Source organism: Argopecten irradians, chromosome 6 (genome assembly GCF_041381155.1).
Source record: "Argopecten irradians isolate NY chromosome 6, Ai_NY, whole genome shotgun sequence".
NCBI classification, from domain to species: domain Eukaryota; kingdom Metazoa; phylum Mollusca; class Bivalvia; order Pectinida; family Pectinidae; genus Argopecten; species Argopecten irradians.
In genome coordinates this window covers 10,554,255-10,579,232 of record NC_091139.1, presented here as the reverse complement: position 1 = coordinate 10,579,232, position 24,978 = coordinate 10,554,255, and the positions used below count along the sequence as shown (strand labels likewise).

The following is a 24,978-nucleotide window of genomic DNA, read 5'->3' as shown; positions in this document are numbered from 1 at the left end:
ACACACGTTCTTCATTGTTTAAAAAGCCAATACATCGATTGTTAAAAACCAAAATCAATACTCTATTTTCCCCGGAAAACAATTGTTAATTATGCCACGGTGAATATTACGGATACCATGGCTTTATATGTGTATTATCAATGTGTATATTTGTATCAAGCAGAAAATACCATGTGACAGGAAACGTATCTATCAGAATACAGGGTTGAGGATAATGCAAACATAAGCCTTGCCTAGCAGTGTTTTACCTTTCAAATTCTCCACTACTCGAAAACATAGAAAATACATTTATACAAAACATATTTTGTATCCAGCATTTTTTTATCCCTTAGTTTTATATCTAGGTTGTCGATGGCATCACTGATATAAGAATCGAGGTCATCACATCAATCAAATGATGGCAATTATTACAGCACGACTCAGTCAGGCAGCCAAACAAAATCAACTCAATACACCATTAACGTGAATTAACGACATCCCTGGGGACACCATGACATGAAAATGCAAACATAAAACGCGAGGTAATAATGCAAATTTGAAACCGATTAGAAACAAATATCTAACACGTATTTCTATGATGTTTTTATGGTTATTTTATTTTCTTTTTTTACTTTTATAACACCTCTTTAGTTTTTCAATCATAATAAAAACTCGAGCGTATCTAACTTACAAAAAAAAGGAACAGATCAGAAACAGATTCTTGTCAATCTCTTAATTATACTTAATGTGAATAATTAAAGTATCTGGATAAATATTTACTCTCATTCAGTTGGATTCATGAAAAGCGTGTTTGGGAAACCGACTCGAATTATTCATAAATCAATGAAACAAACAAATGTAGACATCTGGTCATCGATATAAATATAAAAAAATTGCAAATGCGTTATGGCTGATTGTATTTTGTAAAACGGAGGCGGATACACACATATAGATATAGTATATGTTGTTGTTCGGTAGGTAAAACGATAGGTAATTTAATATTAAAACAAAGATATATGCTAGCGATTCAATTCGACAGTGTTACCGACAATATTTCAACATATTTATAAATCAACACAGTTATGGAACCTTACCAAGTTTACAGGCACTCTTAGGCTAAATGACGGGAGAACACTGGGTGCAGACACGACTTGTGTTGTGAAGTGTTAAGTGATATTAACTGATAATGGTATTAGAATTTTACCTTTTATATCTATCAATTTGTCAACATAGCACAGACGCACTTCAAAGCACTAAATCTCATTTCCGAGAGTTTCACATAGAGAGTTTGGTTTTTATTTCCTCTGTATATCTAAATATATTAAACTTAATGAAATATTGATTCAAGCAAATTTAATTAATTAAAAAAGGAAAAGTTATTTAAAATATATACATTTAAATGAACAATCTGATTAAGATCTTGATCACGACGCCATTTTGAAAATGGCTCTGTTGTATGTATATCAAGTCATGATTTAAATTGCATTTCTCGATATGCTATGGTTTACTTTCGCTATCGTTACAGCCATCTCTTGAATATGTCATAGGTAAGCTGAAGGTTGTGTGTGCTAAATTAATGGGTAGGAAGTGTGATCTTACGATGCAGATTAAAATAATCAAATAACAGTATATTGTGTGGTCTTTTACGGAAGTCCCTGCAGGCATGTGATTGATCAGGATTTTTTCTCCTGAACTGCGTTCAGTTTTGCTATATGATATGCCAGTGGTGAATATAACCTCAGTGACAACCCCTGGAATGTCGAAGGAGGATGCCTTTATGGATGTACAAGACAGGTAAGGGTGCAGTCTTGATGGAAACAAATGAATAGATCTCCATTTAGATTTGTGTATATTACACTTACATGAAAAAGAGCGCTTATATTTCCCCAATATTTGGGAGCCCAATACAAAGTTTAAAGATAAAAAAAAAAATTACATAAGGTTTTGCAATGTTATCATGTTAAAAAAAGAGCACGTTTACTATCAAATGTAACTGGATTTAATAGATGGATTCGTTAATTTGCAATGATGTCCTGAATAACGAATTCGTTACAAGTAGCGGACTGGGGATTTGGATAAGGATTCCGCTGTTAACTATAGTCCTCCTATTTTCATTATCGGTTAATTCAATGCAAAAATTCACATTGGTAGGTAAAATTATTTAAATATATGTCTTCAGGGAGTACATGTAGGAATGCTAGTTGGGTTCCAGAGATGTTCTGAAATCAATAATAAGGTATCAATATATGTATCAAAATTGTTACCGATCATTAACAAACTACAATGTACATGCATAACTTACCACCCGACACTGTACATAGATATCGAATTTTGTATTGTCGCCATGTCATTTAAAATCAATTCCTTTTTAAATTGTTATCACGTATTCGATTTCACATTCCATCCTATGGATATAAGCTTATTTGCTTCATCTGGCTAATAATTTAAAATTAATATTTTAACAATGAATGATATGTGTAAAATTGTATTGATGAAATATAGTGTGATTCACTTATTAATCATTATATTTATGTCGCCATCACGACAGTGAAATCTATAAGGATGGGATATTTGAGGAAGATTAAATTAACGGTAATGCAGTAACAATATAAAATAATGTAGCAACAAATGAACTAAATAGAAATGAGATTAATTAAATGTATCAACGTTATACATTTCTTTTGAATTCAGCTATACACCAAAACTCTTAGAGAGATCTGAACAGAAGTACTTATTATAAGCTTCTGTTAAGACCTGAAAGTGAAACCGTCCTCACCCTTCATTTACTAAATAAGCACTTGACAACTTACCCTCCATTCTTTTGACAGGGAGTTGAGTGACTTGATAATCCCTTCGTCCAAGATGTCTTCCGGAGACGTCATTTTGAGGATCTTTGTATACTTTCTCTTCTAAACGTTAATCTGACTACAATTCGTCTGGCCTAAATCGTAGATTATACTTCCAGGATCTCGCTGTAATCATATCCCGCGCACTTAATCGGCCACAACTTCTCTCTGTTCTTAAATTCCCGTTTGTTTTGTTTGATAAAATACAAATAAGAGAAGGTTGTCCCAGCTTAGATGCCAATGTCTGTCCAATCCTCTAAGGACCTATAAAAACACGTTCTCTATACGGATCTAGACATGGGATTTACCACAACTGGCGCGTGAAATATGTTACTTGTTTTGAACCCGTCTTGCGATCAAACACTACTCATCCCCACTGATTGGAATTGCAGTACTAATAGCTCACCGCCGTACACAAGTGATACGCCGTTACAGACCACACCTTTGCTTTAATTTACAGGTAATAGAAAGATTTGAATCAATAATTTATTCAAAATGTCCGCAATCGCGATTCAGTATATTGGGCATATCATGGTAGTGTTGACACTGTCCCAGCCTCGGACGCAGCGGGTTGTTACGTGCATGAATACGTTTATCGACGTGAGAAAATCCATACCTACCTTTATAACAGTATCAATTATCTGGATTAACATTTGCATGGTGAAACGTATTTGTTTTGCCAGTACAAAGAATCTATTTCAAAAATCGAATATGTCGGTGTTAGACGCTGCAATTAGTAAAAACAACCGCATAAATATAAAAGTAGTATATCATTTGTAAGACTGTAATAAAATCCACTCATACTTGTATAAGTGAGGCAACACCTTCAGGGGTGATACAGATGAAATTAGAGACATAAAGGACCATGAATCTTGGTAATTATCCAAATGAAATGCGTGTATGTGTATATGCGTACGTATATACGTGTTTGGAAATTGAATTAATAATAATCGCACAAAAAAAACATGTTACATGCCTTTGATCTATTGTGTGGACTTCCCTACATACATGGTTAGTCTAGATCGAGATCAACTAATATAACTAGAGGCTGTGCATCTTGAATCATATCTTCATCTATTGCAGATAAGGTATAGAGTACCAGCAAAATCAAGGCAGCAATAGAGGAAGTAAATATGTGATCTTGAATGAAGGTCATGGTCATTCGTTTGAACAAACGAGTTAGCTCATCATCCCAGCTGGCATGTTATTGTGCCAATATCAGATCCCTCTACATGTGTATGTCTCTTTGTTATTGACAATAAGTCATTTAAATAATTGAGCCTATTTGATTCTTTTGACCTCGAATAAGGTCAATACAATTTATCTGAATGAGGCATGATTTAAATCGACACATTGTTAAAATAGTTCAGTCTATTTGACCCCTGTGCCATTAGATAAAAGTCAATTTCATTAATATAAACAAATATTGAAGTCTTTGATCCCAGCATGCAGGTATAATATTAGATATATAGGCCATCTTCATTACTTGATAAGCGTCTATGATATTTATGTTTTTGACATTAAAACCCATCATTCAGAATGCTATACTCAGGTAAAGGTCCAATATATTTTTATGTATCTTAGTTGACAATAAGTCGTTTAGAGATTGTAACCTATTTGACCCCTGTGGTCATTGATTAGAACAAACTTGGTAGTTCTTTTTCAAAGCATGCCACAATGCTAGGCTTTTCGATTATTGAGAAGAAGTCATTAGAATAAAAAGTTTCCAAACGAACAGTAAACAGCTAACACCGGTGAAATTCACTTATATGTACATTAAAATTGATTCTCATTTTGTATATTGATAAAACTGAGTTGGTATTCAAATGGATTAATTTGCATTGTTAGTGAAGGGGAGTGGAGTTAAAATAATTGTATGTGGTCTTGAGAGCCTTGAGCATTTCTGAACAAGAAAGCTATGAAGATGGGAGGGATATATGTAATGGTTTCTACATGAGCATGGTATATATCATAAATCACACTTTAGAAAAAAATGCTATACTGCTTTATTAATAAGAGTCAAAGAAATACATCAAATACATAAATATACCATATACATTAATTATAATATAGATATATACTTTAGCACTGTCTTTATCTATTGGTGAACAAAATACATGTATACCTATTTATCCTGCAACTGTCCAACATACTGACCGATAACTACTGTCGGGTAAACTTGTGCTTTATCCGTCAACGAAATGCTTTATCCGTAAATACGATTACGTCAATTTGTTCCATATCTGACGGAACTTTTTCTAACTTGACCCAGAACTTGAACCTTACGGTGAATGAAACGTCATTTAGTCCCTCTAAAACGTGACGTCACATTTACCGGGATGACGTCATTTTTACGATATCGAAAATCTCGTATGGCGATGTCGTCTTTTTCTTGGCTAATGGCAAAGGTATTATTGTAAAGTAATTCTGTAATTGGTATTGAATGCTTTTCAATTATTTTCAGAATTATTTTAGAATTACAGATACTGTTTGTTAATGTGTTAATGCTCTTATCTATTGCCCACGACAGTAAAGAGAGTACACTTTCATTCTGTTTAGTGCATGAATCTTTACCCCCGCATCAAAGAAGCGTCTGGCTTCGAGCAAAACTTAATAAATAACTGTCGATTTGCTTTTGTTTTGAATGTCATAATGGTTGCAGGATAAACAGAATACATGGTTAGTATATTACAATACAAGTTTTATTTTAGTGCTCGACACGGAAAGCCGAGATGACTCGGCAAAGCCTCGTCATGTCGGCTTTCCTAAGTCTCACAACAAAATAAACCTTGTATTGTAAGATACGAACCATGCATTTTCTATATATAGAGGTTCCCCAACGCGTGACTGTTGTTTATCATGTTTATCAAACTCGAGTTAGTTAATTCTCAAATTTGAAAATTAACTAACGAGAGTTTAGATAAACATGATAAACACCAGTCACGCGTTGTGGAACTTATTTATCCTATAACTTTAGCTTATTCTATTGTTTGATACTTTGAATAAGCAAATACCATCAAAACAGTAAATAAAACGATATTTAAATGAAAATGCGCTATGAAAAGTAGCCCGAAGTTGAGAGCCGATCGGAATCAAGGGATTTTGGAACTGACCAATCAGAGGCGCCGTAGGTGTTTACACACTGGAGTGTGTAAACATAAATGATAACCAACTGCTATTGAATTTATCACATTGTTTTTCCATTGTGAAACATGCATAGTTATGGGATAAATACGTATATATAACGAGAACCACATCATTTGTGCATCTGATGATTTATTATTTGTCAATAATCATCTTTCATAATGCTAGTTTATTTAGAGTCACATCACGTGTCATCCAACAAAAATTTCAAAAATGATCTCATTCATTTTGCTTTATACCCAGTGTAATCTCCCTGGTATTATTTATACAGGTAGTCAATAGCATCATAAAAAAATCGATTTTCCCTTTTTTGTATTTCATTGATTCGTTCACTGCTCTGAAAGATTAATGCTTATCAAGGTTTCCTTAAAGCATGTATATACTGTTTTCCACTAGTCTAAAAGCTGTCTTTGTGCTTCCGTTTCCTCAGTTTAATGTGAAATATACCATTTTATTGAAAGCAAAAACAAAACAAAACTAATGATAAAATATGCAAGAAAAAACAAACAGATAAAAGAGATATCACGATAAGCGTTTGTTACCTTACATATAGTATATAAGCGCTAAACAAAAGCATATGAGATATAGCCTCGCTAGCAGCATATTATCTTTTTCATATCGAGTTACCTTAATGTTTTATTTGATTCCCGTGGATATCAAAAACATATTTTTTGTGCTTAGTATGCCACAGATCCCTTTTTACGCAGATAAATATACGTTTCACACTTTCGTTTTTTTTTTTTTTTTTTTTATCTTATCGGTAATTAGTATTCCGTCTTAGTATATTAAGGGCGCATCCCTTCGTGCCCGAAGGTAACACGTACATGAAAATATAAGAAAAACCCAATCTTCAAATTCCAATCCTACACACTGACAGCTTCAGTTTGCAGATGCCATTTTTGTAAACCTATTGGCAAGGGAATCATGGGTAATCACCATGAATATGATGCTTTGAAGTAAGCTCATTTTATAATAGAGCGATTCAAACGCTGTTATGATCAGACAAACGTAATTTTCATCCGGCAGAAGCTCAGTGCTATCGCTCTGAATTTGCAAACGTTCAAGTGATTTAGACCACCTTCCAATTTAATCAGCTGACCAAAACACGGAATATCCGTTTCGGAAATATAATTTCTTCGTTCTCTAATGGGGGTTTCCTTCTCAAATGAGGGTTATTGGACAAGCATAGAGTATGAATTTATGAATGAAAAATAAACAGAAAATTCGGCCTCCGTTATTTCAATAAATTCACCTTTTTTGCATTGTACAGTATAATCAATGGGTACTGAAACATATGGCTGTGCCCTTTAAGGATGTACTCCTCTGAGAAGTCAAAATTTTCTTGTATCAAACTTTTTTTCTCATATGAATTTTTGGAAAGAGGAGTTCATACCATGAAAGAAAATGGAAGAAAAAACGTATGTCCGTGTGCTCGTTTTTGAGTTATTGTCACTCAAAGATACCAAAATGACAAAATAGTGGATTTTATTGGAATTTCGCCGTTTTGACCACATACACTAGAATTTAAAGCCATAATTTCCTAATGAGGTGTTTGATATGTATGGATGTTTGTAGAATTTATTTTCCAGTAGTCTTCATTAAAAATATATCAGTTATGATTAATAAGAGTCGTATTTTTTCTCAAAATAACAACATATGCTACCCCTACCCCTTAATTTTGAGCTCCAAAATGCACCATTTTCAGCCATTTTTGTCAAATTTAATACTTTATAGAAAAAGTTCTGATATTAAACTTTTGTCAATAGTTTGCATATCAATAGGGAAAGGGTTGTTCTTTCTAAATCAGGCAGAAAAATGGGGGGTCCGTGTGCTTACTTTTTTGCCCCATTTAAATATATGTTATTTTTCAATATTTTTGACTAAAAATAGAAGTGCTCAAATTACCATTAAATGTAAAAATAAAGTGACAAAAGTGTATCATTTCACACATTAATGTTCAATGTTTTAATTAACATGAACCCAGTGAAGATTAACAGAAAAAATTAACTCGATACAGCTGAAAATGCTGACGCGGTGATGATTTAAGTAAAAACAATTTAAGTAAAAAAATGGGAAAACGATGGCTCTACTCAAAGCCAAAAAAGACACAATTTCAAAATGGCCGCCAAATGGGCAATTCCTTAAAATCGCTGTGTAAAAAAATCCACTAAAATTAGAAATGTAATTTTTTGACAAAATTTGCTACAGACCACATGCTACAGATATTGATAAATCGTATTTGAAAATCTTATAACGTTTTTGATCTATGTCGAAACGAGACTTTAACGGGACTGAAACCACAGAAGAATACATCCTTCAATCATATTAAACACAATATGATTACATATTACTAAGTAGCCTCCCTTACAGGGAGGTATCCATTGTGACGTCATAATTTTGTGAGCTAACCTCACGTTTTCTACAAAAAAAAAAGAATGGCGCTACGCTCGCAAACACATGACGTCATAATAATTACCCACCCGCTTTGATATAAGACATATCTGATGAAGTTTAAAGAATCTTTCTCCTACACTGTTCACACTTGTAATTATTTACAGTAATTTAATACATTTGTATTTAATTAGAGACGTCAGACTGTGAGGCAATCGCCATATTGTTAAGATGTCTTGTACTGTTTCAGAGATTGTTTTAGCGTAGTGTGTTCTTTTCTGAGAAATACAATGAAGTCAAATGAACTTCTCAAACTGGTCACAAATGTATACGATGTTGTCACAAAGAGGCAAATATCTTTGTTTCCAATACCTAGACATTTAGCATGGCTACATCTCGTACATCAATCAGCGATTAAAATTCTCCAGTGTCAATCTACTCAAACAAGCCTTTCTAATGGCTCGTTAGGAGATATTATCAATCACTTTTATTAATCTGATCACGGTCTATCGGCTTGTCAAAGTAACATTATATCTGTAATTCCATGTAGGTTTGTATCGGAATGATCATTAAATATTGCTTCAATACTTAGTGGAATAAGGTTACTGGATCATTGCAATATTATATATAGGACAACCATATTGTATACATCTTGTTTTCCTTTCAGTGACTAGCTATTGGCAGTTGTAAAACAAAGCACATATTCTTTATCTTATTTTATGCATTCATCTAGATTATAATTAATACATTATCAACTTTCTAATGTTATAGTTATGGAGCGCAAACCATTGTTGATTTCCTCTCGTCAGCTTGTACTTTTGATTTACTGATAACTTTTATGATGCTTATGTTTGAATTTTTAATTACATTATTAAGTAATCAGGAGATGCAGTTGTTTTATTTTCTTATTCTGAATTTTAATCAGATAACAATCGTTCTTTTTCTGAATCGTACTTGTGCGTAAATTTTATATTCATATTCATTATGTTATACATATACAATGCATATTCATCTGTTATACGGTGATCATGACGTCCCATGCGATGTGTTTTGGTATGTCTCTAGTGAATTATGAGCTTATAGTATATAGGTGTCATTGAGACGCCATGATAAAAATAATGACGTGACGTCAGTAAATCTTGACGGGACGTCAGGAATATAGGACGTTGCGAACAATTGTCGGCGTCCGCTTGATTTTCTCTCCTTTTTTGCCGATTCCGATTTTTTTTCGGAATTTTCGAAAAGAAGGTTGTTGTAGTTTTCTGATTCAACAAATGAAATAATTCTATCTTTTATTCTACATGTATGCCATATTCGTACGTTATAGAAATTATTAGACATCGTAAATAAACATTTTAGACAAGTATATCATTTTTAAATTGTATTTTACTAACACATGGTAATGTATATACATGCATGATGATGATCACATTTGCTATTTAATTATTGAAACCAGACTATGGTACATGTATATAGTCACTAAAACAAAGATGTTTACTATTTATCAATATTTGTTTATCCCAACCCTACCTGCTAAATATAGATGCATTTCCAAAGGATGTGCGTAGAAATACTTTAAACAACAATGGTAGACCTCAGATTTGAACCGTTGTCCAAAAGTATGCAGATTATCGAATGATTTAAAAGGCCAATGGTTTTAAATGAAACGCTTTTCATACTGCATTATGTTCATGTTGCATAACCAAAAGTAAAAACTTCATGTAGAGTATATTTGCATCTAACTTAATTTTGTAAAGGGATGTGTTGTCTACTTGTTCTAGTCGAGTCTAAAAGTTAAAGTATATAGTAAAAACGATGGGAAGGAATTGCAGTAATCGTTTAAAACAGAGTGTCGCATAGCAGAGATGATCGATTGTACAGATTCCACTTAAGTTTAAAAGACATCAATTTAAAACGAAACGCTTACAACTACATCTTCATATAGCAATAGCAAGAGAGACAACTCTTACGCACTTGGTATCAAGCAAAATCGATTTGTAAAGGGGTATACACGCTGGCATAGTCGATAAGATTGTGCCAATTAATTCGATATTTTAGAAAATGTCTACTATTTGGAACAATTTGAACTATATATGCCATATCATCTGAAAAAAACCAACAACTTTCTATTAACCTTTAGTTTTGTGATTGCAAAAGCTAACCGTGCAGCGTTTATATGTGTTTCTATTTAGTTGGTTCAATGTCGTATCATTATACCGTATAAATAATTCATTTTCTTAACATTTCTTATAAAATTTTCTTTAAAATTTGTCATGTGATGTTGATAAAGTGGTTTTTTTCGTGATCTTGGGGCCAGGTGCAATTTTCCAGTTACATTATATGGTAATAAGTGTTCACTCTTGCTTATACTTATTTTATAATGAAATGTATTGGTGTGTCGTTGATATGTGTGGCTAGGATTTGCCGTCGTATTTACATAACCATGTTAGTTTTATATAAGGGTTAGTATTTGCAGTAATGGTTCGGAATTTAATTGATCCCGTTATTATTTCAGACAAGTGTGGTTGTCTCACTTTCCCGCCGTATCGGGCGTATAGCCGGTTACATTCGCTTTCTATTTGACATTGTTCCGGTTAATAAAAACGTAATCCGCGACATACTGCGAAAAAGATTAATTATATAGGCAAATTACGAAAAAATTAAACTGTTCAAAATTTAATTTCCCCTTTTTTAGTCGTTTTCGCGAAAACTATTGGTGATACGGTATTATAATTACACTACGTTCGTCTTGTGATTCCATGCTTGGTAAAATGAGAGGTTGATAGCTATATCAGCTATTGTTCTCCGGGTGGCTTTCCCTTATCTGTTTAACTGTGTAATCCCGCGATGAAATGTCATAAGTGTTGTAAAGATGCTGACACTATACTAAATGTCACCATGAAAACCACTTTGCTAGTAAAGGGTATGAGAGTATATATGCAATAAATTAATAAATAAATAAAATAAGTAAATAAAAACACAACATTATGTAAATGATGTAATGCAGAATATATACGGAGTACGTACAAAGGGATATACACCCCTTTGTAACGCAGTAATGCGATTGTGTTCATCTGCGTAAATTAGGTTGGGAGTATCTATACAACTGGCTTTATTTACGCAGACGAAACCAATCAGATTACATAAGGAAGTCTAACCCTTTTTATATCCTGTATTAGATCATGCCAAAATTAAATCTGACACTATCAGAAAAAAAAATGTCCTGACCTGTCAATAATGATTTGTTAATGTTTGTCTTCTCCTGCTTACGTACCTTTTTTTCATTTTACATAATAAAACCAAGGAGATGTATGTAGCTGTTGACGTCGCATAGTTCTTTGTCTTTAATTTGTACATCTACATGATATATTCTGTCTAAAGAGAGGCGTCAGTGTTTAATGAAAAATTAGAAACTATATACTATTATGATAATTTTCATTTATCAGTTTTGACGTTATGAATTGGGTCTCAATTGATTAAACTAAATCACTCATCAACACATCTACTTTGGGATAGATTTTCTTCAGCCGTAGCTGTGGCCAGTAGGACGATATATATTGATCTGGAGTGGGATTTAGTCACATGATCAAGGGATTGATTAACTTAATCTTTTAATCCATATTGTTAATGACGCTGCATGTGCTGAAACTAAGGCAAATAAACTACGTGAGGCATAAATTACACCTTAATCAATGTGATAGTAATGTTCGTGTTTGTTGTGCTATAATATTGATATATCGTCAGTGTCGGGTATAACATCAAAGTAAAATCCATATCAATATTTATTTTAAAATGATAAATTACACTTTTTACAATCTAAATCACGTGTGTTATACACTTCCTGTTTTGATTGGAATGTGATTTTCTTGTTAGTATCGCGTGGGTCGGCAATATTAATCTTGTTATTTACATTTCAAGCTTTCAGCATTGCTATGGCTGATCTTTTGATAAATTTCTGATATTGAAGAAATTAAACTGCATGTACAAATCCTATTATTGTTTATAACTGCTTCCCCGTCCTGATTTATATTACTTCCATAATGCCTCGGAAAGCTCCGGGATAAAACTTGTATTATCAGAACAAGGAAGTAAATAATGTTAATATATTTAAAGTGGGGCAAGGTCAAAAGGTGAAGTAAAATTAGGAATATATAACATGTGTAGATATATCAAAGTATAGCTATTTATTTCACTAAACTAACGCTGAACGACATGTTAAGTATATGTTTAATCTTTTTGAACTTGCCGAGCGATAACGGAAATGGTGATATATTATCACTCTCCACATTCACATTGATTGACATAATGTTTTAAATAATAGTCTAACTTCCCCTCCACCTCCAAACTGGGCTTTAGAAGGTGAGTCAATAGCACATAAGATTTTAGTTTATGTTTCGCGTACGTGATAAAGGATACCAACCCAATATCGATTTTGAAGGGGGAGTCATTGGAATCTTTCCTTGGCATTCGTAGTGTGTATACTTAACGCTCGTTGCCTGTTTTTGTTTTTTACTTCCATTTCCTAACCCCATGTTTCTGTCACAAATATCCATAATGAGTGAGTTGATTAGAGAGTGCATGTTTAGACTTTAGGATACATAGCAAATCAGCATTGGGATTTCAAATACACCACCGTCCTTCTGAAATCACAAAGAAGTGTTTTGATAATAATTACGATAACGTTTGACTCGTTTAAAACGAACTTCAAGGGACCTGATTATTTAATTCATTATACAAGTAGTGTGTTCTATCGTTAGAACAAATGGAAGTAAAGTTTGTCTTAATTTCATAATAATTTTTTTTTTCATTCACGAACACCGACTCTGGTAAAAATTTAAATGTATACAGTTACGTAAATAAATTTACTTAAAAAATAATAATACATGCATTGTACCAAGATTATTTCAAAATAAGACATACATTATTTTCCTAACAAAAATCCTGATAGAGTCATTGTTGATTAGCAATATAAGCGTAAACAAATGAATTCGCTATAAACAAACTTTCGGTAAATAAATAAAATACATAGATGTAGTAGTATAAGACTCTTTCATATGTGGATATGAAGGATAGGGATATTCTACCCGAGGGTCACAAAATGTAGTAAAACCCGAGGCTTGCCGAGGGTTTTGCAACATTTTGTGATCCCGAGGGTAGAATATCCCTATCCTTCATATCCACTTATGAAAGAGTATTTTTCTTTCATACCACGACGTTTTACTGCAATTTTACAACTATAATATCCCGCCATTTTGAAATAAATTCGAAGAAATCCACGACTGGAAGTCAATTTCCATACATGAAAAATTTCGTGATATTTTCAACACAAATTCCGTTGCTTGCATCTTTTATAGTAAAACCAGTCAATTTTGTGAAAAAATGTTAAAATTTTACCGAGGAAATAGATATTTTGTTGACGCCGTGACGTCACGAGGCTTTATTGCATGGGTAGCCATGCAATACAGCCTCAGGCGACATGAGTGTATTGCCCTAGACCAGCCAGTATTACACATGTAGGTATGAAAGAATGCTGTTTATTTCGTTATACTGTACATGAAGAGTCTGTTTTATCATAGTGGCATTTATAAGGCTTCAATTACACCAAATTACAACGTTAAACTGGAATTCTTGTATCTGTGTACACGTTGTACAATATTTAATTTCATTCCTAATGAATTAGCAACAAAAAGTTAAAACGCCCTTGTACAACGGTAGGATTCTTCAGATATTATATTTCATAACTTCCCATTAATATCTATAGCGTCAAAAGGTTAACTTACAAACACATTGAGTGTCTAAACGTTTTTACATTAAGGCATATATGCTTGTCATAACGTCATTTATTTTTAAATGTTTCAATCTCTGTTTCTCTCTTTCACATTTTTTCGTTGATGGGCGGTTATCACGAATTTGATTGACGTATTATAGAATCAATCACTTACATGGCTATGATGATAATATGCCGAGGCGAGGAAGTATTTCTTCCTGGTGTCATCTTTGTATTGAATTAAATACGTAGAAATGCTTACTTGTATATTCTAGCAAGGGTTACCGCCAGTGAGCAATACCGATTACAGTGTACCAAGTACGAAGAGAAATATATTATATACATTTGTATTTCTCAACATATTTGATAGCCTCCTTAGGACAAACTGTTTCATTTGCCATTGCAAATATATTGTTTTCTGTCTGGACTTAAAACATTAATATATGTGTGTCACACAACAATACTCTATGTATTATAACTATTGTATTCTTTATTTCCATCGCGTTGTGTTTACAAATTTCCTCTTTCTCCAATTCTTTCCGCGTTCTTATCTTTCTGTCTCACCTTGTCGGTCTCTCTCTACACCTTCACAACTTCGGTACACTTTCCTTCGAACACCTCCTCTACCCCACCCCTTTGTGCATATATTGAAAATGCATATGCGCCCTAAAGGCACATCTTATATAATCCACATTCACTTAAACACCTTATGTTTCGATATCAAGATCGGTCTCATAACCGACAACTTTAATAAACTAAAAGTCAGTGACCGTACTGTCTTATCGTAGGTTGCAATTTCAAAGCTGACAGACTACGTACTATAGAGATAGCATGTGCCCCTACTACTTATCCTTGTTTACGCTAACAAGTGGTCTTTTAGCTCTGCTTCAGTAAAGATCATGGATATGCTATGTTTGTATAATGGGAAAACACAACAAAAACTCCATATTCTTGAAAATAGGTTTTTACGCTATAGCGTTTTAATATATTACAGAGCCATGAGCAGATGAAATATATCTTAGAAACAAAACTAGAAAAATACGAGTTGTACGAAAAGATGCAACGTTGACAAACAAGAATAATTTCATTTCAAATATTATTTGTCAACGCAACGCCAAAATAAAGGTTTGTACTTTAAAAAATACTCTGTAAGAATACAGATAAAGATATTTTAATTGTTTTGAATTTCCGAACATACAACTTTTATTGGTGAAAGAAGGGATGTGACTTCAAACCGTCTTACGACCACTCAGTGATAAGCAAAATATTTTTCATGAAAACACCTTAGGGTCAGCTGCATATTGTATACTGTTTAAAACATCCGTTTTTTCTTGGTTCAAGCAAATTTAGCGGTCGAAGGTCAAAAGGTGAAAATTGATGTTTTCATTGTTTAAGTAATAGTTATTTAAATCTTTGTGCAGTTTTCGCTAAGATACTTCCATACAAAATATTTTCTTTATCGCTGTATAACCGTAAAACGGCTCAAAGTGATATCCATCCTTAACCACAAACATTAAACAAAATCTTTCCTAAAATATCAATGTTTTAGTTTTCCATACACTTACACTGATATTCATAGTATGACGTTACGCTCGCAAACAGATGACGTCACAATCAATACCTACCCACAAGGACAGACAACACTGTAACATACAAATACAGAATAATAATGATATTGCGATGTATTATTTCTTGGATCTAGAATTCGATATTCATGTATGGATACTCTAACTGCAACAACACGACTCACAACGAACGTTACAGAGTTCAGGTAGGAAGATAATTAATTCCCACGTATTCCTTTACGTCCGTGTTTGTTACTTAGCGGTCAAAAGCTAACAAACAAATCATGATGGTTGTCTTAATGTTTTCAGATTAAGTACTTAGTATTAGGGTCATGATAAACGTAAACATCAGTTTTTATCCCCGTCGAATGTTGACTGTGGTATTTGATGATAACGTACACAAGCGAAATAGGATGTCTTCGCTGTGACCTTTTTTATATGCTAATTGGTAAATGTATACTCAATAAAATGAGTTAAGGATCACTGAGCATGATACATTTTCAACCAAACAATTTGAATATGATTTTATAATAATTTATTGCCAACAGTATCACATTTATTGATTCAATATTATTCCTTACCAGAAAATGGTACATTTATCAAACCACATGCATGCAGCAAGGCATAACTTCAATTTCAAAGTGAAAGTACGTATGGAACTTAACAGTCAATTTCATTCAGGAGTGATCATTCGGTTATCAGTACCTGTTTGACCTTCTCTGGCCTGAATGACGTCACGACAACGCCTGCTGAAGCTAGAGATAATTATACGGATGGTCACATCATTCTTCTAGGGTGGTTTCCTTTTCAGGATTTGGCAATTGAACGGTCCGCCTCTGAATCTTTCTCTGACGAACATCCCAGATGTGTTTTATAAGATTCCAGTATGAAGAAGCTGCGGGCCAGTCCATGGTCCATTGCTGTTCGATACCTATTCAACTATAACATTGTTTGTGTTTATTTTAAAAATTACGTATTTGACGCATATCGTGTTTGGTTTTATTTTGTTTATATAGTTTGCTTGCCTTCGTGACTTTTTTGTTATTTGATTTTTTTTTGTTTCTGAATGTCACGACAAATCCTTTGTGAAAGCAGTAATTCATACGGTATATGATGACACATTACCTACAGCTCAATGCATGTTAGTGATAATGGCATGTTTCTTCGAGAGACCAGATGCACTAAATCTTGTGATAACTAGCATGAAATATCTTATGCTAGTTCATTCTAACTAGGAAGTAGAAGTATTTTAAAACCTGTTAAAGATTGGTCAATATTTCCAAGTGGGGGAAACGTGCAGCGTGATTAGGTATCTTAACTCATTACCCCCTGAAACATAATGGACTGTTCTTATCTTTGAATAGGAAGAGCGTAAATGAGTCTTCAGGGGTTGATGAGTTAAGACAAAGGGTTTAGCATTATACAAGGAGGTAGATTACGTCTAAGTGCAGTATAAATTATACTTGGATAAGGCGTTATTTATAAAAACTACTCGATTTCAAAGTACGTTTTTATCTAACTGACGGAGAAAAATATTTGAAGAGTGATAACTCTCAACAATGACGTACATGTATGTGTTTTACATAAAACAGAAGGGAAATACCCTGTAGCTTCCAAAACTTGATTTAAATATGAAATAGATATATCGCACGTAGCACCACATTATTATTATTACAATTACAAGCTAAACCGATATTTACATTATATATAATTCATGTTTCGCAATTTTCAGTCATGTGGACATGACGTACATACGAATTATTTTTCATGATGAATAATTTGCGAGCCCCTGTGCTTGGGCTGAGGTGACCAATATTACATTTCACGGTCCCGGAATAGCAGTTGAGATGGGTTGTTTTATCTTGTATATACGTTCCTTCCACATTTTCAAAATTCTAAATATAATTGTCGAAGACAGATATATCTGGATCAAATTATCGATGAAAAGTTACACAATACATATGTATAAGACCACGATCGAGTGTATTGTGGGTAGCGATAGGCCTAGGACGTCTCCTTGCAATTATTATTTGCCTAGATGAAATAAATGATTTGTTTTAATGTCCAGGAGACAGGAGTCACCTCGTCTTTCCGTGTCAACACATAAATAAAACTAACAGGCCTATTCAGGGACACGTCCTTGGCCTAGCTACTGTAAGATACTGACCGTGTATATATCCGATGTAAATCCTCTGATATATAATTATTTATTCTATAGTAATAGAGCTACATGTGCATGTAGCCCTCGCTAGATATTGTGAATAGTTTGAATAGGCATGTTTGCATGATATATTTAAAAAAAAAAAAAAAAAAAAAAAAAAAAAAACGAAAAAAAAATTGCCGCCGGTGGTGAGAATCGAAAGATCAGAAGATCTGCATGTTGACACTAAGCCAGATTTCTGCTTTTTTATAAACAATGATTTTTTTTTATAAGAAGCAGATAACATTGTTATTTTTTTGATGATGTATGATTTAAGTATTTCCTAATAGGAAAAATAAGAATTTGTAAATGTAATGTGCATGTAGCTGTTGTTTCAGCATGAAGAAAAGTGAAAAAAATGATAATAACACATTGATCACAAATCACAAAGTTTTTGGTTATTCTTTAATATACCTGGTACACGATAATCTTTGTTTGTTATTTTATTGATTTTTTTTTTCTGAAATGCTCGAACGTCGGTGAAGACACCCCCCTGAGAGGAATGAGTTAGATTTCGCCGAGACGAAGCACAGGCTTGGTTACGTTGATACGGAGAAAACGAGAGTTTTTATTTTATACCATGGAATATCAAAGTTATATGCAATGAGAAATTGTACAATACAATCTCTTTTAGATTATATCTTTCTACTGCGTATGCATCGTAAAATTCTACTAAGTTACATGAAAATACAATGCACAGTCGATGTTGGGAACAGGTCCGATTTGATGCATTCAACACAAATATATATAAAAAAAATAATGCTATTGCCGAAATTTTTTTGGACTTAAGATAGTCTTAAGTCTTCAAAGATCGCTTCTTTTTTAATAAATAAGAAAAAACCACGAAAAAATCTCGATAGTTACTCGCAACCCAGTGGTACCGCGGTTTCATCGGTTTTCGACGGAGAAAGACCAAATGGATTTTTCACACACAATGTCAAACATATTCAATTCAAATCATTCATTATTTATTTCAAAAGCATGTTAATGATGTTTTTGTGCAATATTTCTTGAATTTCATCTACTAAACGAAGCACTGTATCCACAAACGCTGTAAGATTTACATTGTAGCCTACTGTAAATGTACGTAGGCCTACTGTTTCTTTTTGTTTTTGTCAAAGTGACGTTTAAATAATGAAATGTTTCAAGATAAAGTAACACTATTATTTTAAACTATGTTAAGCTGTATATGAGTGCAAATTGCCACCATAATACCACAAATGAATGCTTATTCAATCCTTCAAAACGTCAGCTTGCAAGGTCGAATCACCCGGGCTCATAGAGGACTAAAAAGTGACGTCATTGGAATGTTCGGGATCAAATCGTCAAATTTAGAAATGGTAATCAGAATAAAGAAATTAATCACTTATTTACTCATATCGCAATATTTTCATATCGCAACTGTTACAAGGAATTCTTATTACGTGGTATCGAGTTCTATGCCTGATTAATCTAAAGTGAATTTTTGCATCGGGGGAACAGGGACATAAAAAATTGATTTTCTCAAAAAGTAAGAAAATAAAATACATTAATTTTGCTGGAACACTAAAAAAATCATTCTGATTTCGGAACAGTTGGAATCATGAAGATACCTCTAACAGTATTTTTATTATTATTAGTAATTTTAATATTATGTAAGTAATTTTTTTTTCTTCAGAAAGTAAAATTAATTCAACTAATTATTCATCGAAAGGGACACTATAGTGTATGTAAATCGGCTTTCTTTCGCGGCTAATAAATTTGGCGATTTCCGTTTCAACATATGTTCGCGGATTTGAAATTGAAGCTTTGATTTTATTTGTGCAAAAAAATGGACGGTAAAAATTCAAGCAGAATAGCTTTCGGGAATTTATCAGATAAGTTTGCGAAAATAAATCATAGCCAAAAATATTTATTTACAGTACGTATCCAAAATTGTATAGCCGTTACCACCAGCACATCTCTGACTACATATACCTCCAATACTTATTTTGTAAAACTAGGTAGACTTTTCCATATATGAACGAAAGGTTGTATAAATGGAAATCTACAAGGAAGTTGTTTTCGTTTTTATTGAATATTGTGGTAGGGCATCGATTGTGGGAAGATATAGATGATATTTCTTTTTTTTCTTGATAAATAACACTAATTGCAACGGTAGGAATTACAAAATGTATGCAGGAAACATTGTAGTTTTGGTTTTTTAACGATATTTCCATTGTGTTCCGATTGGTCAATATTGCGTGAAACTATCAATGGTGATATTTTCACCCGGGTGAAAAATATCACATATATTTTCATCATTAAACGCTATATTTCACATAATGTTTGACATAATGTTTTCTTATCAAGTATCCGATTATCAAAATAGAATGACATAGCATGATACCAAACCGACACTCGAGTATTAGCCTTTCTAGTATAAACCATGTCATGTAAACATCACCAGGAGTGCACTCGATCACGATGTACCTACTTCAGGTGGTAACCTATTTATACACAGTAGGTATATGCTAAATAATAATATCGCAATTTTGAAGATCTTGTTTCGTTTGGAAAAAATTGGTCCGCAAAAATAGGTAACTAGTTATTATATGATTGTGTCGGTTTCAGTCAAAATTGTAAATCAGCAAAATTATTCTGATAACCGCAGACAGTGTTTGTTTTAATTTATTTTTACTTGAGCAAATATAACGTCTTTATAAAATAAATCTAAATAACATACCGTATAAACTGCTTTGATAGCGAAAAGTGGATCCTTGAATTATTGAGATATGGTTCAATCAAATGTACCCTGATAGTAAAAGTTTAAAACCGCTAAATATATGTGTTTCGTCTTTATTAATAATTTCTATTTATTTTACATGGATTGCGAAACAGGTTATATCACCTTATACTAATCAATTTCGATGGCCCGGAGGGGTCTTGTACTCAGGGTCATTATTAGAAAATCTGGACCCGCTTAAATAACGAACTAGACTAGACAAAAAACCAATGAAAAATATAACACCAGAAAATGTTTTGATTTGGTATATATTGTTTACTTAATCTCTTGCCCTCTGATCTGCTATTGATTGGAAGTGACAGTCGACATGCGCATTGTAAACCTGACAATCTAACGGGTATATAAACTGAATTTGGACGCATTGCATGATATAATTCGCGTAAAAGCGAAATGGATAAAACATTTTAGATATGTTTCCATTTAGCTGGTTCGATGTCGTATCATTATACCGTATAAATAATTCATTTTCTAAACATTTCTTATAAAATCTCCTTTAAAATTTGTCATGTGATGTTGATAAAGTTTTTTTCGATGATCTTGGGGCCAGGTGCAATTTTTCAGTTGCATAATATGGTAATAAGTGTTCACTCTTGTTTATACTAATTTTAGTAATGAAATGTATTGGTGTGTCGATTATATGTATGGCTAGGATTTGCTGCCATATGTTTATAACCATATCAGTTTTATATAAGGGTTAGTATGTGCAGAAATGGTTAGGAATTTAGTTGTATGCTCCCGTAATAATTTCAGACAAGTGTTGTTGTCTCACTTTCCCACCGTATCAGGCGTATAGCCGGTTACATTCGCTTTCTATTGGACATTGTTCCGGTTAATAAAAACGTAATCCTCGACATACTGAGAAAAAAATAATTGTATAAGCAAATTACAAAAAAATAAAGCTACACTATATGTAACTATCAACAAAAAATCAAGCCAATGTCGATGCCTCCGGGTCCACTTCAGGCGATTTTGACGTCGACGTTGTGTCAACATGTTCCCACGGAAGGGTATACAGGCTTTCAAACTGGCGCTACGCAAACGTCGGCGGACAGTAGAAACCGAAATTCGTCTTACATTGATACCTATCGTTGTTCTGGCCGTTTGGGAGGCAGTTTGGAAGCAGTCACGGAGATGGGTGACCCGAATGTAACAGTCCTGACGATCAGACGTCACTCGTTGCCTCCCAGGGCGCAGTCTATCATTCAGAGAACCCGTTTGAACGTACCGCTGATGTAGAAGGAGAACATCCCATTCTATACGCTCAATTTCTCACCGCAGAAGTCTGCCTGCCAACATACCTGTTGACGCTGGATATCCGTAAGTCGTGACATCGTTTTCCAAACTAAACGGCGTTTTCAAAATCTGAATGTGTAAAACAGTCTTCCTATCCACAAGGACTGTACGTGTGTAATGGGTAGACCAAGCGCGCATTGATACCTAGTGCACGTGCAGATACATGTAGGTACTTTTTCAACAATCGACCGCTTCACGGCCCGAGAGCAAGTTCAGTCATGCGAATCATTGTATACATAGGTAAGGTGCTCAAAGTTTTACATTCGTAATTTGTTTGATATGAACAAAAAATTTAATTGAAAAATATTCAATTAAAAAGTGTTGCTTTTTCATCGGCGCTCAGTATATTAATGCATTCTTTATTTCCTTCGCGTTGTGTTTACAAATTTTCACTTGATCAATTCTCTCCGCGTTCTCATCCTTCTGTCTCACATTGTTTGTCTCTCCTTACACTTTCTAAACCTCGGTACACTTATTTTCTAACACCTTCTCTACCTCGCACCTATTGTGCATATTTTGAAAAAAATACCAGCAGCCTAAAGGTACACCCCATATAATCGACATCTACTAAACAGCTTATGTTTCATGATCACGATCGGTCTCATAAACTGACAACTTTAATAAACTGTAAGTCAGTGACCATACTATAATATCATGGGTTTCAACTTAAAAGTTGACAGAATATGTACTACAGAGATAGCCTGTCCATCTATTTCTTGTCCTTGATTACGCTAACATATGTTCTTTTAGTAAGTGTTAAATTTAATTCCATTAATGTTCTATCTAGACTAATTATTAACTCATTTGGTTACACATTGGCACATATTATAAGACATATTGGATACTGCCGAGTGTTCTAATAACTCATTGCCATGGGAATACCTACAAAACGTAGCCCTAATTTCGTATAGTGTTGTGCTATTTTATTCATTGAACAGGATAGATGATTTCATATGAAAAATTATGTCCATCATATTAAAAACAATGCTGTGAGATAAAATCAATAGAAACTTGTAATTTGATCATTTTGTCATTTATCTATCTCCTGCATCCGGGTGTGATTTGCGGAAGTATTTAAAGTGACATGCGCATTGTAACATAACGTCGCAAAATTTACGATTAACCAGGTACACCGACTGATTAAAAGAATTCCACAATAGATAAGTTTTATAAACGAAAATGGGGAGGTCTATTTTTTCAGCCATCGTTATTGCAGTGTTAGGATTTGGAGATGCCACGGGTATCTTATAGTTTAATTAGGGCTTTTTGTTATTCAATGTCCCATTTAATATTCTGCGCAATATTGTTAATGTGTAATTCTTCAAATATTTACGTTTTTACCTATAGTCTTAAAAGTTTTCTACGCTATAGTAACGAAGACTATTATATTGTTTTAATACCGAAATAATGATAATAACATTAAAAAGTTACTTATTACAAAGTCTTGAGCAAATGAAATATACCTTAGAAACAAAGTTATAGAAAAATGCTGAATTAGTGCTCACGATAATTTTACATCTTGTACGAAGAGATCCAACATTGACTAACAAGAATAAAATCATTTCAAAATTTATTGTGATATGGTCGAAGAATGCAAATGTGAAATGTCACAACGATTCAACGCAACACTAAAATAAAGGTTCAGATTAAAAAAATACTCTGCAATGATACAGTTGAGGATTTTTTTAATTGTTCTCAGTTTCCATGCAACTTGTATGGTGAAAGAAGGGATATCTGTTCAAATCGTCATAGGACCACTCAGTGATAAGCAAAATATTTTGCATGAAAAACATCTTAGGGTCAACTGCATAGTGTATACTAGTTAAAACATCCGCTTTTTCTTCGTTTAAGCAAATTTAGCGGTCAAAGGTCAAACCGTCCAAATTGATGTTTTCATTGTTTAAATCATAATTAATGAAATATTAGTGAAGATTTTTTTTTTTTTTTTTTTTTTTTTTGCAGTTTTTGCTAAGATATTTTGTTTATCGCTGTATGACCGTAAAACGACTTAAAGTGATATCCATCCTTTAACACATACATTAAACGAAATCTTTCCTAAAATATCAATGTTCTAGTTTTCCATACAGCTGAAGTTGATATTTTTACTTAAAACTTATTGAATCCATATTATTTTAGTCGAGAACACCACTTTCAGGAAAAAAAAAACTTTTTAACTTTAAACCAATATCTTGTAGCATTTTTGGATGTAGAATTGCTTCAATAATATGAAAAAACAATAGCACTGCATTATCGTACATAACAAAGTAAGAGTCGAAAGTATTTGCAAAGATCGTTGAGATTTGTTAGACTAGCCCGTGAATAAATTAATAATGCAGATGAGGAATGAATTAGTATATTAGTTATAGCCAAGAATATACATTAAATCATTAATGAAACTTGAAAACATTTGAATGCTTGTTTACCATTGAAAAGGTATCAAAGATATAAATAGATGATATATGACGATTAATTTTAGATAGGAAATTTATCATTAATTTTTAGGTCACCTGAAACGAAGTCACAAGTGACTATTCAAATCGAACTTTGTCATTCGTCGTGCTTTGTGCGTCGTTCGTAGTCCATCCTCCGTCTTATGGCAATAAACGATTTAATTTTTTGACTTCTTCTCCAAAACTACTGAACGACTTTTTTTTCAAATTTTGCAGAAACCTTCCATAGCCAAAGGTCAACCAAAATTGTGAATTATATGGTTCCAGTCCCCTAGGGGCCTGAGGGGTGGGGCCAAAAGGGATCAATTAGGCTAAAACTTCAAAATCTTCTTCTGAAATTCCAGAAATGGTAGAATTAAATACTTGTCTAAGATGAAAAGGTCTAAAGATCTTTTACAAACATTGTGAATTATATGATCCTTGGGTCTCACGTTTCCCCCTGGGGAGGAGAGCAAGTTTACTATAGTTTATATAGGGAAAACACTTTTTGAGCATTATTTGGTCATTTGTAATAGGAAATAAGTGAAATGTTGTCAGAATTATCAGTATAAGATGGCCATTGAATCCTATTAAAATTTT

General features: G+C 33.3%; 1 protein-coding gene across 2 annotated transcripts in view; it reads right to left on the bottom strand.

Moving 5' to 3' along the window:
* The window catches only part of LOC138324949 (uncharacterized), an 84,957-nt gene that overhangs the window by 28,136 nt on the left and 31,843 nt on the right, over positions 1-24,978 (bottom strand). Inside the window, exon 1 of one of the 2 annotated variants that reach the window (XM_069270232.1) lies at positions 2,790-3,268. The exons of the other annotated variant lie outside the window; for it this stretch is intronic. Coding sequence (XP_069126333.1) covers positions 2,790-2,861 — 72 coding nt within the window. The 5' untranslated portion in view covers positions 2,862-3,268. Of the gene's footprint in view, positions 1-2,789; positions 3,269-24,978 lie in introns of those variants that run through there. 2 annotated transcript variants of the gene reach the window in all.